The 13,583-nt window shown below is 46.2% G+C and overlaps 2 protein-coding genes across 2 annotated transcripts; both read right to left on the reverse strand.

The window, feature by feature from the left end:
* Nucleotides 1–3,505: 3,505 nt before the first annotated feature.
* On the reverse strand, nucleotides 3,506–6,489 carry LOC116375801 (ankyrin repeat domain-containing protein 24-like). Its single transcript, XM_031833265.1, has 4 exons — nucleotides 5,984–6,489; nucleotides 4,635–4,922; nucleotides 4,129–4,361; nucleotides 3,506–3,855 (listed from the first exon to the last, which is right to left on the reverse strand). The coding sequence occupies exons 3-4, from the start codon at nucleotides 4,240–4,242 to the stop codon at nucleotides 3,658–3,660; spliced, it is 312 nt and encodes a 103-aa protein (XP_031689125.1). The 5' UTR covers nucleotides 4,243–4,361; nucleotides 4,635–4,922; nucleotides 5,984–6,489; the 3' UTR covers nucleotides 3,506–3,657.
* Nucleotides 4,645–13,035, reverse strand: LOC116375769 (uncharacterized). The gene is made up of 6 exons (XM_031832853.1): nucleotides 12,365–13,035; nucleotides 12,101–12,233; nucleotides 11,441–11,619; nucleotides 10,009–10,105; nucleotides 5,984–6,151; nucleotides 4,645–4,922 (listed from the first exon to the last, which is right to left on the reverse strand). Exons 1-6 carry the CDS (start codon nucleotides 12,545–12,547, stop codon nucleotides 4,645–4,647), a joined length of 1,038 nt encoding a protein of 345 aa, XP_031688713.1. The 5' UTR covers nucleotides 12,548–13,035.
* Between the last annotated feature and the right edge of the window lie 548 nt (nucleotides 13,036–13,583).

The raw sequence follows: 13,583 nt of genomic DNA on the forward strand, positions 1-13,583 counted from the left end.
TTCAAATGTGTGAGGTTTGTGTTGAATCCAATCCACATCATTCGGGGCAGCAAGTAATGTAATGGTCAGAGCGTTGGACTAGAAACCGAAAGGTTGCAAGATTGAATCAAATCAAATGTATTTAAATAGCCCTTCGTACATCAGCTGATATCTCAAAGTGCTGTACAGAAACCCAGCCTAAAACCCCAAACAGCAAGCAATGCAGGTGTAGAAGCACGGCGGCTAGGAAAAACTCCCTAGAAAGGCCAATACCTAGGAAGAAACCTAGAGAGGAACCAGGCTATGTGGGGTGGCCAGTCCTCTTCTTGCTGTGCCGGGTGGAGATTATAACAGAACATGGCCAAGATGTTCAAATGTTCATAAATGACCAGCATGGTCGAATAATAATAAGGCAGAACAGTTGAAACTGGAGCAGCAGCACAGTCAGGTGGAAGTTGAAACTGGAGCAGCAGCATGGCCAGGTGGACTGGGGACAGCAAGGAGTCATCATGTCAGGTAGTTCTGGGGCATGGTCCTAGGGCTCAGGTCAGTTGAAACTGGAACAGCAGCATGGCCAGGTGGACTGGGGACAGCAAGGAGTCATCATGTCAGGTAGTCCTGGGGCATGGTCCTAGGGCTCAGGTCCTCCGAGAGAGAGAAAGAAAGAGAGAAGGAGAGAATTAGAGAACGCACACTTAGATTCACACAGGACACCGAATAGGACAGGAGAAGTACTCCAGATATAACAAACTGACCCCAGCCCCCCGACACAAACTACTGCAGCATAAATACTGGAGGCTGAGACAGGAGGGGTCAGGAGACACTGTGGCCCCATCCGAGGATGGGATGGAGATGAATCCCTGAGTTGACAAGGTAAAAATGTGTCGTAAAATAAATAAAAATTCTTCCTCTGTCTGGATTGATTAGGAATGTTGGATGATGTTTTAAAGTGAGATGTACATACTGTATGAAGCGGCTTCATGAAAAGTCCAGCTGTCAGGCATTATTTGAGCACATGGCATCCCCCAATGAAGACTGGTCTTTTCCATTTAAAGGACCCATGAGCACCAACATGTGAAGTTCCTAGAAGTATGTCAAATGAAAGTATATATATATATATATATATATACACACACACAGTGGGGCAAAAAAGTATTTAGTCAGCCACCAATTGTGCAAGTTCTCCCTCTTAAAAAGACGAGAGGCCTGTCATTTTCATCATATGTACACTTCAACTACGACAGACAAAATAAGAAAGAAAAATCCAGAAAATCATATTGTAGGATTTTTTATGAATTTATTTGCAAATTATGGTGGAAAATAAGTATTTGGTCACCTACAAACAAGATTTCTGGCTCTCACGGACCTGTAACTTCCTCTTTAAGAGGCTCCTCTGTCCTCCACTTATTACCTGTATTATTGGCACCTGTTTGAACTTGTTATCAGTAAAAAAAGACACCACAGCCTCTTTCAGACGGAACACTTCCTTAGACAGCTCAATTAGCTACACACAACAAGGGTGGAAGGGAGAAAATAGATCCCTTCATTTCCCAAGGTCATTTTCTCAGTTCCAAATCACACTCATGCCCTCACCCATTGGCACTATGTGTAGATATAAAGGAGTGTATAGTAATATGGCACCCAGCTTCCCAGAGGGCAAGGAACCTAACCCCTATGTTCTGGAAGAAGTGCCAGGGGATAGGTTGGCTGACGACTCAAACTGAATGTAATTCCGCTGCTCTATCGCTACATGCAAGGCATTTGGAAAGTATTCAGACCCTTTGACTTTTTCCACATTCTGTTACATTACATCCTTATTCTAAAATGGATTCGATTATTTTTTTCCCTCATCAATCTACAATACCCCATAATGACAAAGTGAAAAGGTTTTTAGAAATGTTTGCATATATATATATATAAAAACAGAAATACCTTATTTACATAAGTATTCAGACCCTTTGCTATGAGACTTGAAATTGAGCTCAGGAGCATCCTGTTTCCATTGATCATCCTTGAGACGTTTCTACAACTTGATTGAAGTCCACCTGTGGTAAATTCAATTGATTGGACATGATTTAGAAAGGCACACACCTGTCTACATAAGGTCCCACAGTTGACAGTGCATGTCAGAGCAAAAGCCAAGCCATGAGGTTGAAGGAATTGTCCGTAGAGCTCAGACAGAATTTTGTTGAGGCACAGATCTGGGGAAGGGTAGCAAAACATTTGAACAGCATTGAAGGTCCCCAAGAATACAGTGGCCTCCATCATTCTTAAATGGAAGAAGTTTGGAACCACCAAGACTCTTCCTAGAGCTGGCCGCCCGGCCAAACTGAGCCATCGGGGGAGAAGAGCCTTGGTCAGGGAGGTGACCAAGAACCCGATGGTCACTCTAACAGAGCTCCAGAGTTCCTCTGGGTAGACAGGAGAAACTTCCAGAAAGCCAGCCATCTCTGCAGCACTCCCCCAATCAGGCCTTTATGGTAGAGTGGCCAGACTGAAGCCACTCCTCAGTAAAAGGCACATGACAGCCCGCTTGGAGTTTGCCAAAAGACTCTCAGACCATGAGAAACAAGATTCTCTGGTCTGATGAAACCAAGATTGAACTCTTTGGCCTGAATGACAAGCATCACGTCTGGAGGAAACATAGCACCTTCCCTGCGGTGAAGCATGGTGGTGGCAGCATCATGCTATGGGGATGTTTTTCAGTAGCAGGGACTGGGAGACTAGTCAGGATTGAGGAAAAGATGAATGGAGTAAAGTACAGAGAGGTCCTTGATGAAAATCTGTTCCAGAGTGCTCAGGACCTCAGATTGGGGCAGCCAAGACAACACAGGAGTGGCTTCGGGACAAGTCTCTGAATGTTCTTGAGTGGCCCAGCCAGAGCCTGGACTTGAACCCGATCAAACATCTCTAGAGACCTGAAAATAACTGTGCAGCGATGCTCCCCATCCAACCTGACAGAGCTGGAAAGGATCGGCAGAGAATAATTGGAGAAACTCCCCAAATACAGGTGTACCAACCTTGTAGCGTCATACCCAAGAAGATTCGAATCACTGCCAAAGGTGCTTTAACAAAGTACTGAGTAAAGGGTCTGACTACTTAAGTAAATGTCATGTTTCAGTTTTTATGTTTTATAAATGTGCATAAATGTCTAAAAACCTGTTTTTGCTTTGTCATTATGGGTTAGTGTGTAGATTGATGAGTGGAAAACATTATTTTATACATTTTAGAATAAAGCTGTAATGTAACAAAATGTGGAAAAAGTCAAGGGGTCTGAATACTTTCCGAATGCACTGTACATTCAGTCTGTGACCGCAACTGTAGAAGCTGTTTCTGCTGACGTAAAAGTGAGGGGCGTTGTACAAAACAAGTCATCAGCGATTGGATCGTCTGTGACCAATCAGAGTATCAAAGCCTATTTCTATTTCCGAAACGCTTTCCCACGTGTGTTCAGGCTCTGGCCTAACCCATCGTTTTTTTGGGACCAATCAGAATGGTTTGAATGTGTTCGCATTTGAAAAGTCGTCAGGGAGGAGATCAAATCCAGACTCCTCGTGTAGAATAAATGTTAGTTGGTGTGGTGTTTGACCAGAGTGATGTGGATGGGTAGCCAGGCGAAGGGGGAGGGGCTACGGGTTGATTTTGAATAAAGGACATTGTCGCTAAATTTGACTTCTATCATTTGTGTCTCAGTCTTACCTTGTGGTCCTTCTCCTTGACCAGGGCCTGGGAGTCCTGGATGTCTTTGTGGAGCTCCTGGACGTGGCTGGACTGGGCCTGCAGGTCAGCCAGCTGTTGCTGCGCCGTGGCCAGCTGAGCCTCGGCCACCTGACACTCACTCTTATTAAACAGAGCCTCACGCTGCACCTGGAACACCTGTCAGGGGAGTCAGGGGAGAATGGGGAGAGAGGAGAGATAAAGACAAGTGGAGGAGGGAGAGCACATCGATGGCCATGAAAGGAAAGGTGGCAAGGAGATACTGTATAGAACACACACATAACTAATGCTAGGAGAAAGGAAGTCCTGGTGCACATCAGTCCAATGTGTAGTCAGTAACATGTGGCTTGTGGTTAACTCTTGAGTTAAGGTTTCAGTCTAACTTTGTTACAATTCTCTGTATTTTGGTGAACAGGAACAAATACAACACACCTCGGTGCAAGTCTTCTTGTGTTTGCGTGTGAGGTTGTTGAATTGGGCGGTGAATGCGTTGATCTTGGCCTTCAGTGAGAGGCGCTGGGACTCGTGGTCCTCCTTGGACACCATGCCCTGTTCCACAGCCTTCTGGACCTCAGGTCTCTCAGCTCTGTCTCCTTCACACTCAAAGCCCACTTGGCCTCCGCCGCACTGTTCTCACTGGCCTGCAGGGAGCGCTGCAGCTCCACCTGACACACAGCAGGGACAACAAACACAACGTGAGGGTGCTTTCCTAGTACTTTTACTGTAGGCTACAGTAATTGATTGTGGGTCATACATGATGACAGAGGGTTTGTTATTAGTGCCAAATTATATTGATTGCACAACCCCTTGATTTTTATCTACAATTTGTAGATTTTTAAATACAAGCCTAATGTCCATTCACTTAAGACCTCAACGTAGTATGATTTGAGTCTAACAGCTCATTCTTGCCATTTGCTAGAATACCATTTGAAGCTAACCTTAACTTTGTCATGCTCCTCCCAGGGTATAAGGTCCTGTAGTTGGGCATCCAGCCTGGCCGTCTCTGTCTGGGCGTGGCATCTCCGCCTGCAGTTCCTGGGCTGTCTGGGCCAGCTGCTCCGACAGAGCCGTCAACACCTCTGTGTGTTGGGACAGGGGTACTGCATGTCTCAGGTGGAGGGTGTCCTGAGACCAACCCTCACGCTCCGCACACAGACAGTCCGGAGCTTGAGCTGCTTCCTGCCTAGCCACCTCCAGTTCCTCCCTCACCCGTCTCAGGGAGCACTCTGATATTAGAGAAGAAATATCACAGAAGTAGAGAGTGCTCTTATTGGTGGGAAGTATCACCACGCAAAGCTAAGAAAGAGCTCTGATTGGACAGAACCCACTGGGGTCAGATGTTAATTCAACATCTATTCCACATTATTTCGAAGAAATTACATTGAACCAATGTGGAAACAACGTTGATTTAACCAGTGTGTGCCCAGTTGGAAGTGAAAGCAAATGAATGGTTATAAACTAGTTATTTACAGCTTACCACCGTAATTAACTACAGTAAAATAATTTGTCCTTATGCCCCAAAGAGAGCAACATTTTTTGAAAAGTGACAGAGAACATTATAATAGCGGAGTAGCTAGGTTTCCATCCAATTGGCGACAGATTTCATGCAGATTTCCCACCAGAGATGTGTTTCCATCCAATTGGCGACAGATTTCATGCAGATTTCCCACCAGAGATGTGTTTCCATCATACTGACTTGCTGCAGATAAACGGCTGTGCATGATAAAGTAGTGCACATGAAACTAACTTTTGCGGTTGAAGTTAAATGGGATTCCATCGCATTTTCAACTCTACCAAGGTTTTTTCCCACAAAAACCTTAAATGGCAAACGTGCACACTCTGGTCTTGGAACAAGTGCTCTAGCCAACAGCTTACAGATACAGAGCTGGTAGGCTAGTCTACATGATGAGATTATTATGGATAAAAGCAAGATCATTTTGGGGGGTTATTTCATCTGTAGCCTAATAAACTGCAATAAACCGAGTCACAACATATCATTGCGTGACTCCAACTTTATTTCGATATGATGGTTATTATATCAATATTTATGCATAAAGGCTTTTCCTCCGATGTTTTTTGCATAATCAATTTTACAGACATAAAAATAACCCACAATGTCGAACAAACAAATTGTCTGCAGACAATTATGAAATTGTTCCGTCATTTCCTGTTTCCAACAGCCCGGTCATTACTTTTTTCATGCATCAGGTAATTCATCTGCATGAAATGGTTTGATGGAAACCTGATTAGTAACAGGACACCAGGTTGACACCAGGGAAAATCATACCTGATGTGATGGAGGGCTCTGACCCTTCCGACCTCTCTTCCTCATCTCCCTGACAGTGTGTGGGGCTGGTTGGCCGTAGTCTCTCCAGCTCCAGTTGGGCCTCGTTCAGTCTCAGGCTGGCCTCGGACCTCTCCCTGGCCAGCTGCTCACACTGCAGACCAGGGTCACCTGCACCTCGTCCATCTCCGAATGGGGAACACAGTCCCTCAGCTTCCCCTCCAGCTCCACCACACGGCCCTGGAGCCTACGCAACACCTCTCCGTCTGGCTCTACCACTCTCTCTCTCTTTCCCCCAGCTCTCCCTGACTCTTTGCTCTCCGCCGGGGTGGCCTCCAGTTCGCTCACCCTCTCCCTGAGGCTCCTCACCCTCTCACTCTCCCCTCCTCCGTCCTCCGTCCTCCTTTTCAAACTCTGTTTCTGTCGCTTTCTTTTCTAGGGCTGCCTGTAGTTCCTCAACTTTCTTTCCCAGCTGTTTGACTGTGTCATTGTCCTCTGCGCTCTCCCTCCCTCTGTCCCTCCCCCTCTACCTCCCTCAGGCCCGCTTCCTCCCTCTGTCCCTCCCCCTCTACCTCTACCTCCCTCAGGCCCGCTTCCTCCCTCTGTCCCTCTCCTTGTCCCCTCTCTCTTTCAGCACCTCCTCCAGATCCCTCACCCTCTCTCTCAGCTGCTGCGTCTCCAGGATCACCACCTCGCCGCTGCCCCTGGGGGGGGGGTGGGGGGGGGGGGTCTCTCTCTCCCCCATTCCCCCTGCCTGTTCCCCAGAATATACCCCCAGGTGCACCTGTTCTCTCAGCTCCTCCAGCTCAGACTGGGAGTGGGCCAGCTGCCTCTCCAGCTCAGACTGGGAGTGGGCCAGCTGCTCCTCCTTGCCACACAGCCTCTCCCTCAGCTCATCACTGCTCTCATCCTCAGTCACCTCCTTCCCCTTCCCCTCTGTCCCCTCCTTCTCCTCTGCCCCTGTCTCTCCCTCTCCAGTCTCCTCACACCTGGAGGTGAAAAAGAATAAACATCAGAACTGAAGTGAAGTGAGAGGCTTACCTATGGTTGGCATATTGTTAGAATCTTCAATTACAATAAAATCACATCACATTTTATTTGTCACATACACATGTTAATGACAGTGTAGCGAAATGCTTGTGTTTCTAGTTCCCGACAATGCAGTAATAACCAACGAGTAATCTAACCTAACAATTTCACAACAACTACCTTATACACACACACAAGTGTAAAGGGATGAAGAATATGTACATAAAAATATTTGAATGAGTGATGGTACAGAATGGCATAGGTAAGATGCAGTAGATGGTATAGAGTACAGTATATACATATGAGATGAGTTATGTAGGGTAGGGAAACATTATATTAAGTGGCATTGTTTAAAGTGGCTGGTGATACATGTATTACATAAAGATGGCAAGATGCAGTAGATGGTATAGAGTACATTATATACATATGAGATGAGTAATGTAGGGTATGTAAACATTATATTAAGTGGCATTGTTTAAAGTGGCTAGTGATACATTTCTACATAACTTTTTCCATTATTAAAGTGGCTGGAGTTGAGTCAGTATGTTGGCAGCAGCCACTCAATGTTAGTGGTGGCTGTTTAACAGTCTGATGGCCTTGAGATAGAAGCTGTTTTTCAGTCTCTCGATCCCTGCTTTGATGCACCTGTAGTGACCTCGCCTTCTGGATGATAGCGGGGTGAACAGGCAGTGGCTCGAGTGGTTGTTGTCCTTGATGATCTTTATGGCCTTCCTGTGACATCGGGTGGTGTAGGTGTCCTGGAGGGCAGGTAGTTTGCCACCAGTGATGCGTTGTGCAGACCTCACTACCCTCTGGAGAGCCTTACGGTTGTGAGGGGTGGAGCAGTTGCCATACCAGGCGGCGATACAGCCTGACAGGACGCTCTCGATTGTGCATCTGTAAAAGTTTGAGTGCTTTTGGTGACAAGTCAATTATCTTCAGCCTCCTGAGGTGCTGCTGCGCCTTCTTCACCACGCTGTCTGTGTGGGTGGACCAATTCAGTATGTCCATGATGTGTACGCAGAGGAACTTAAAACTTACTACCCTCTTCACTGCTGTCCGGTCGATGTGGATAGGGGGCTGCTCCCTCTGCTGTCTCCTGAAGTCCACCATCATCTCCTTTGTTTTGTTGACGTTGAGTGTGAGGTTATTTTCCTGACACCACACTCCGAGGGTCCTCACCTTCTCCCTGTAGGCCGTCTCGTCGTTGTTGGTAATCAAGCCTACCACTGTTGTGTTGTCTGCAAACTTGATGATTGAGTTGGAGGCGTGCATGGTCACGCAGTCGTGGGTGAACAGGGAGTACAGGAAAGGGCTCAGAACGCATCCTTGTGGGGCCCCAGTGTTGAGGATCAGCGGGGTGGAGATGTTACCTACCCTCACCACCTGGGGGCGGCCCGTCAGGAAGCCTAGTACCCAGTTGTACAGGGCGGGGTCGAGACCCAGGGTCCAGGGAGCTTGATGACGAGTTTGGAGGGTACTATGGTGTTAAATGCTGAGCTGTAGTCGATGAACAGCATTCTCACATAGGTATTCCTCTTGTCCAGATGGGTTAGGGCAGTGCGCAGTGAGGTTGCGATTGCATCGTCTGTTGACCTATTTGGGCGGTAAGCAAATTGGAGTGGGTCTAGTGTGTCAGGTAGGGTGCAGGTGATCCTTGACTAGTCTCTCAAAGCACTTCATGATGACGGAAGTGAGTGCTATGGGGCGGTAGTCGTTTAGCTCAGTTACCTTAGCTTTCAAGGGAACAGGAACAATGGTGGCCCTCTTGAAGCATGTGGCAACAGCAGACTGGGATAAGGATTGATTGAATATGTCCGTAAACACACCAGCCAGCTGGTCTGCGCATGCTCTGAGGACGTGGCTGGGGATGCCGTCTGGGCCTGCAGCCTTGCGAGGGTTAACACGTTTAAATGTTTTACTTACGTTGGCTGCAGTGAAGGAGAGTCCACAGGTTTTGGTAGCGGGCCGTGTCAGTGGCACTGAATTGTCCTCAAAGCGAGCAAAGAAGTTGTTTAGTCTGTCTGGGAGCAAGACATCCTGGTCCGCGACGGGGCTGGTTTTCTTTTTGTAATTCATGATTGACTGTAGACCCTGCCACATACCTCGTGTCTGAACCGTTGAATTGCGACTCTACTTTGTCGCTATACTGAAGCTTAGCTTGTTTGATTGCCTTGCGGAGGGAATAGCTACACTGTTTGTATTCGGTCATGTTTCCGGTCACCTTGCCCTGGCTAAAAGCAGTGGTTCGCGCTTTCAGTTTCGCGCGAATGCTGCCATCAATCCACGGTTTCTGGTTTGGGAATGTTTTAATAGTTGCTGTGGGTAAGACATCGCCGATGCACTTGCTAATAAACTCGCTCACCGAATCAGTGTATTCATCAATGTTGTTGTTTGACGCAATGCGGAACATATCCCAATCCACGTGATAGCTTGAAGCGTGGAATCAAATTGGTCGGACCAGCGTTGAACAGAACTGAGCGCGGGAGCTTCCTGTTTTAGTCTCTGTCTATAGCTGGGAGGAACAAAATGGAGTCGTGGTCAGCTTTTCCAAAAGGAGGGCGGGGGAGGGCCTTATATGCGTCGCGGAAGTTAGAATAACAATGATCCAGGTTTTTACCAGCCCTGGTAGCACAATCGATATGCTGATAGAATTGAAGGAGTCTTGTTTTCAGATTAGCCTTGTTAAAATCCCCAGCTACAATGAATGCAGCCTCAGGATGTGTGGTTTCCAGTTTACTGTGGCTGGCAGGGTTCAAATTACATATTGACTCTTTAGTGGGCTTAAAGAGTCTAAAATAGGACTGGACCAGTGTTAATATGTTGAAGCCTTCTGGGGGTGTCCATGTTAATATATTACTGTAGTCCACCCCAGGGCACCTCTACAAATTGAACTCTAACCTTAGTGAGTGATGTAAATGTGACATTTTAGTAATTTAGCAGATACTCTTATCCAGAGGGTATACAGTGGGGCTGGTGTTGTGGGTGATAATCCTTACCCCTCTCCCGCCATGCTGGAGGCCTCAGATGAAGCCTGGGCCTGGGAGTAGCGCTCCTGTAGAGCTTCAAACTCCCTCCTGAGTCAGTCATACAGGGCTGTGGGGTTGTACAAAATATATTAAAACATTTCCCTGAAAGTATAATTTTTAGAGATAACTAATGCTACTGTCCCCACTACAACAAAACAACAAATGTAATTTTGACCTTTAAACATTTAATTGAAATACTGTAGAATTCCATTCATGCCTATGGAGGACTGTTACGTACTGGGGAGTGTCAATATGGGCGACAAGTGGGTTCGAAGCCTCTCAATGGCCAATAAATAGCATCAGCAAGCCAGGGTTTAAATACACTGAATAAAAATATAAACGCAACATGTAAAATGTTGGTCCCATGTTTCATGAGCTAAAATAAAAGATGTTCCATATACACAAAACGCTTATTTCTCTCAAATGTTGGGCACAAATTCATTTACATCCCTGTTAGTGAGCATTTCTCCTTTACCAAGATAATCCATCCACCTGACAGGTGTGGCATATCTAGATGCGGATTAAACAGCTCATTACACAGGTGCACCTTGTGCTGGGGACAATAAAAGGCCACTCTAAAATGTGCGTTTTGTCACACAGCACAATACCACAGATGTCTCAATTCTTGAGGGAATGTGCAATTGGCATGCTGACTGCAGGAACGTCCACCAGAGCTGTTGCTCTACTATAAACCGCCTCCAATTTGGCAGTACGTCCAACGGGCCTCACAACCGCAGACCCCGTTTAACCACGCCAGCCCAGGACCTCCACATCCGGCTTCTTCACCTGCGGGATCGTCTGAGACTAGCCACCCAGACAGCTGATGAAACTGAGGAGTATTTGTCCGTAATCAAGCTCTTTTGTAGGGAAAAGCTCATTCTGATTGGCTGGGCCTGGCTCGCCAGTGGGTGGACCCGTCTCCCAAGTGGGTGGGCCAATGGCTGCGCCCCTGCTCAGTCATGTGAAATCCATAGATTAGGGCCTAATGAATTTATTTGAATTGACTGATTTGCTTATATGAGCTGTAGCTAAGTAAAATTGTTGAAATTGTTGCATGTTGCCTTCATATTTTTGTTCACTATACTATTCACTACACATTGGCTGTAATCCTTTGTCCTAATTCTGTCTACTTGTACAGACCATGACCCAGTTAGTGAAGAAAGCCTGCACCAAGTCTCTGTGTGATGCTATTATTCTATTTATACCTAGGTACTGCTTCATCATAGACCTATAAAGTGGTGATATGACAAACGGTCCAATCTGACGCTGTTCAGCCATCCTTGAACCAGTCCATCATCATCTGCTGACTGGAACTTCTCTGATCTGGATGACCTTTTGATAACCCCATTTTATCAATGAATCAGCTGATGGCGTGTATGTGTGTGTGTGTATGTGTTCTTACCTGCACTTTGAGGACCAGCTCCTGGTTCTGTGAGGTCAGCTCATCCACCTGTCTGCATAGCTCAGCCACAGTGTCTGGGTCTGCAGGACCAGTAGAGGTGGAGTTCGGGGAGTTTGCCTCCTCCTCGTCCAGAGCAGAGGGAGACTCTCTGGAGCGCCTGGAGAGCAGCTTCTCAACACCTTCAAGATATACGGGGTAAATCAATGTCATATTTTGTCAAACATATTGCAAAACATCAGCCATTACCATGGCAGTAGAATTTGAGTGAAATTCATCTAGTTATGATGTATGACTCATTAGGGTTCTACAACCTAGTCCATACATCCATCCAACATTTGGTCCGTTTAACAAATATACAAATGCCGTATCTTAATCTGATCATCCTGTTGTTGCAGGAAATGCAAGCTTGTAGTGTATTTGGGGTTTAAAAAGGCTTCCAAAGTTTGTAATTTCCTCCTTATGTCAGACAGGATTTGCACAAAAAAAGAATGTATTAAGCCCTACAAACAATGTCCATTCATTATAATCCACATACGTAATAATTCACATTTCCTGTTGCTGCAGGATAATTTTTTCTGCTGTAAGAAACTGGGACAAAAATTAAGATACGGCATCTGTAACAATTTGCCAGCAGCATTCCCTCTCTCCCCCCACACACACATAGGAAGTCCAGTATGTCATCATCTGAGTCACTGGCTCCGATCACCTGACCTGCCTTCAGCTCCTCCAGCTCAGTCTGTAGCCTGTCCCGCTCTGCCTCCGCCTGTTCCAGACACTCTCTCAGCTGGGTCAGCTAGCACAGGGAGACAGTGAGTGCACAGCTATTACCAGATTTCTAACATCCTTTCAGATATATGAGAAGTTTCCAAGGAATGGGGGTTTGAGCTTGATCTCAGGCTGGGAAATGAACCGTGCATGCAGTACCTCCTCCAAGGCAGTGGGTGCGCTGTTCTGCTGCTGCTCCAGTCCTTTATTCTTCTGGAGCAGACGCCCCCTTTCCAGACACAGCCTTCGGATCTCCTCAAAAACCTCATTCTCCGTCTCACAGACACACACAAGGAAATGCATATCAGTGGTATCACAGTCAAACAGCAGCACCATACTCATTAGCAGTCTCAAATTTAATGCAGTAGATAGTGATTCACTATGTATTGTCTGTTACTTTAGTCATGAATAGTGCTCTTCAAAATGTATATCTAAAGATGAATACTTTGAATTGAGTTGTGTATAAGCCTATTTTATCTCCTGTATGCTTAGGTGCTATGCATACAGTATGCCGTGGCAGGGGAAGTAACTCATGAGGTTGGCCTGATTAGTGTCGTGTCTCTAGAGACTGAGCTGAGCTGAGGGAGAGGCAGGGGGAGGAGAGCTCTGGGGGGCAGGAGAAGGTAGGGGTGGAGAGTCCTGGAACATTGTTATTAAAGTTAGTATGATTATGATCATCACAGCCTAGCATAAGTTAGAGTTCGTAAGAATCATATAAAGTATTTTATAAAAACGGTGCCATCCATCCCTGGAGTTGGCCTCGTACCTGGGGAGGGGAGCGAGGTGGAGCTTTCCTCTTGCAGGGGGTGGTCCCCCCTGGCAGAGGAGGGGGAGGTGGTGGCTGCCTCTGGAGACACAGACAAGCAGAAGGAACAGGGGAACCGGAGAGAAATAGCATCAAGGACAAAAGCAAAGCCAGGCAGTTCTGTAGCCCAAAACGTTGTGAAATTAGCTTTTAATGTGTGATGTTACTTCAGCTGTTGTTCAAAATATGTTGTTGTAGATTGAAAATGGGATAATAAGTTGGTGTTCCTTCTTATGTTGTAAATTCTATTATTACGTACAATCTAGAAATATTTGTGTTATGTTTTCACATGTACTGAATGTGTAGTGAGTGAAAATGAAAAGCTGAGTGGTCAGGTACCTCCTCGCCATTGTCCTCAGTGGCTATGTATGCATTGGGAGAGACAAATGGCAAATCTTTTTAACCTCTGGTCCATTGAGATTCAATACATGCACACACACATACACACTGTAGTTCTAGCTAAGAAGCATACCGGCCCATAAAAATCCTCCTGTATAACGTAGCACTCAGTATAACACCACACAGCTCTACTGTAAGCTGTAAGACACAAGAGTCCTCATATATCACAGATAC

This window comes from Oncorhynchus kisutch, linkage group LG10 (genome assembly GCF_002021735.2).
Source record: "Oncorhynchus kisutch isolate 150728-3 linkage group LG10, Okis_V2, whole genome shotgun sequence".
In the NCBI taxonomy this organism is placed as follows: Eukaryota; Metazoa; Chordata; class Actinopteri; order Salmoniformes; family Salmonidae; genus Oncorhynchus; species Oncorhynchus kisutch.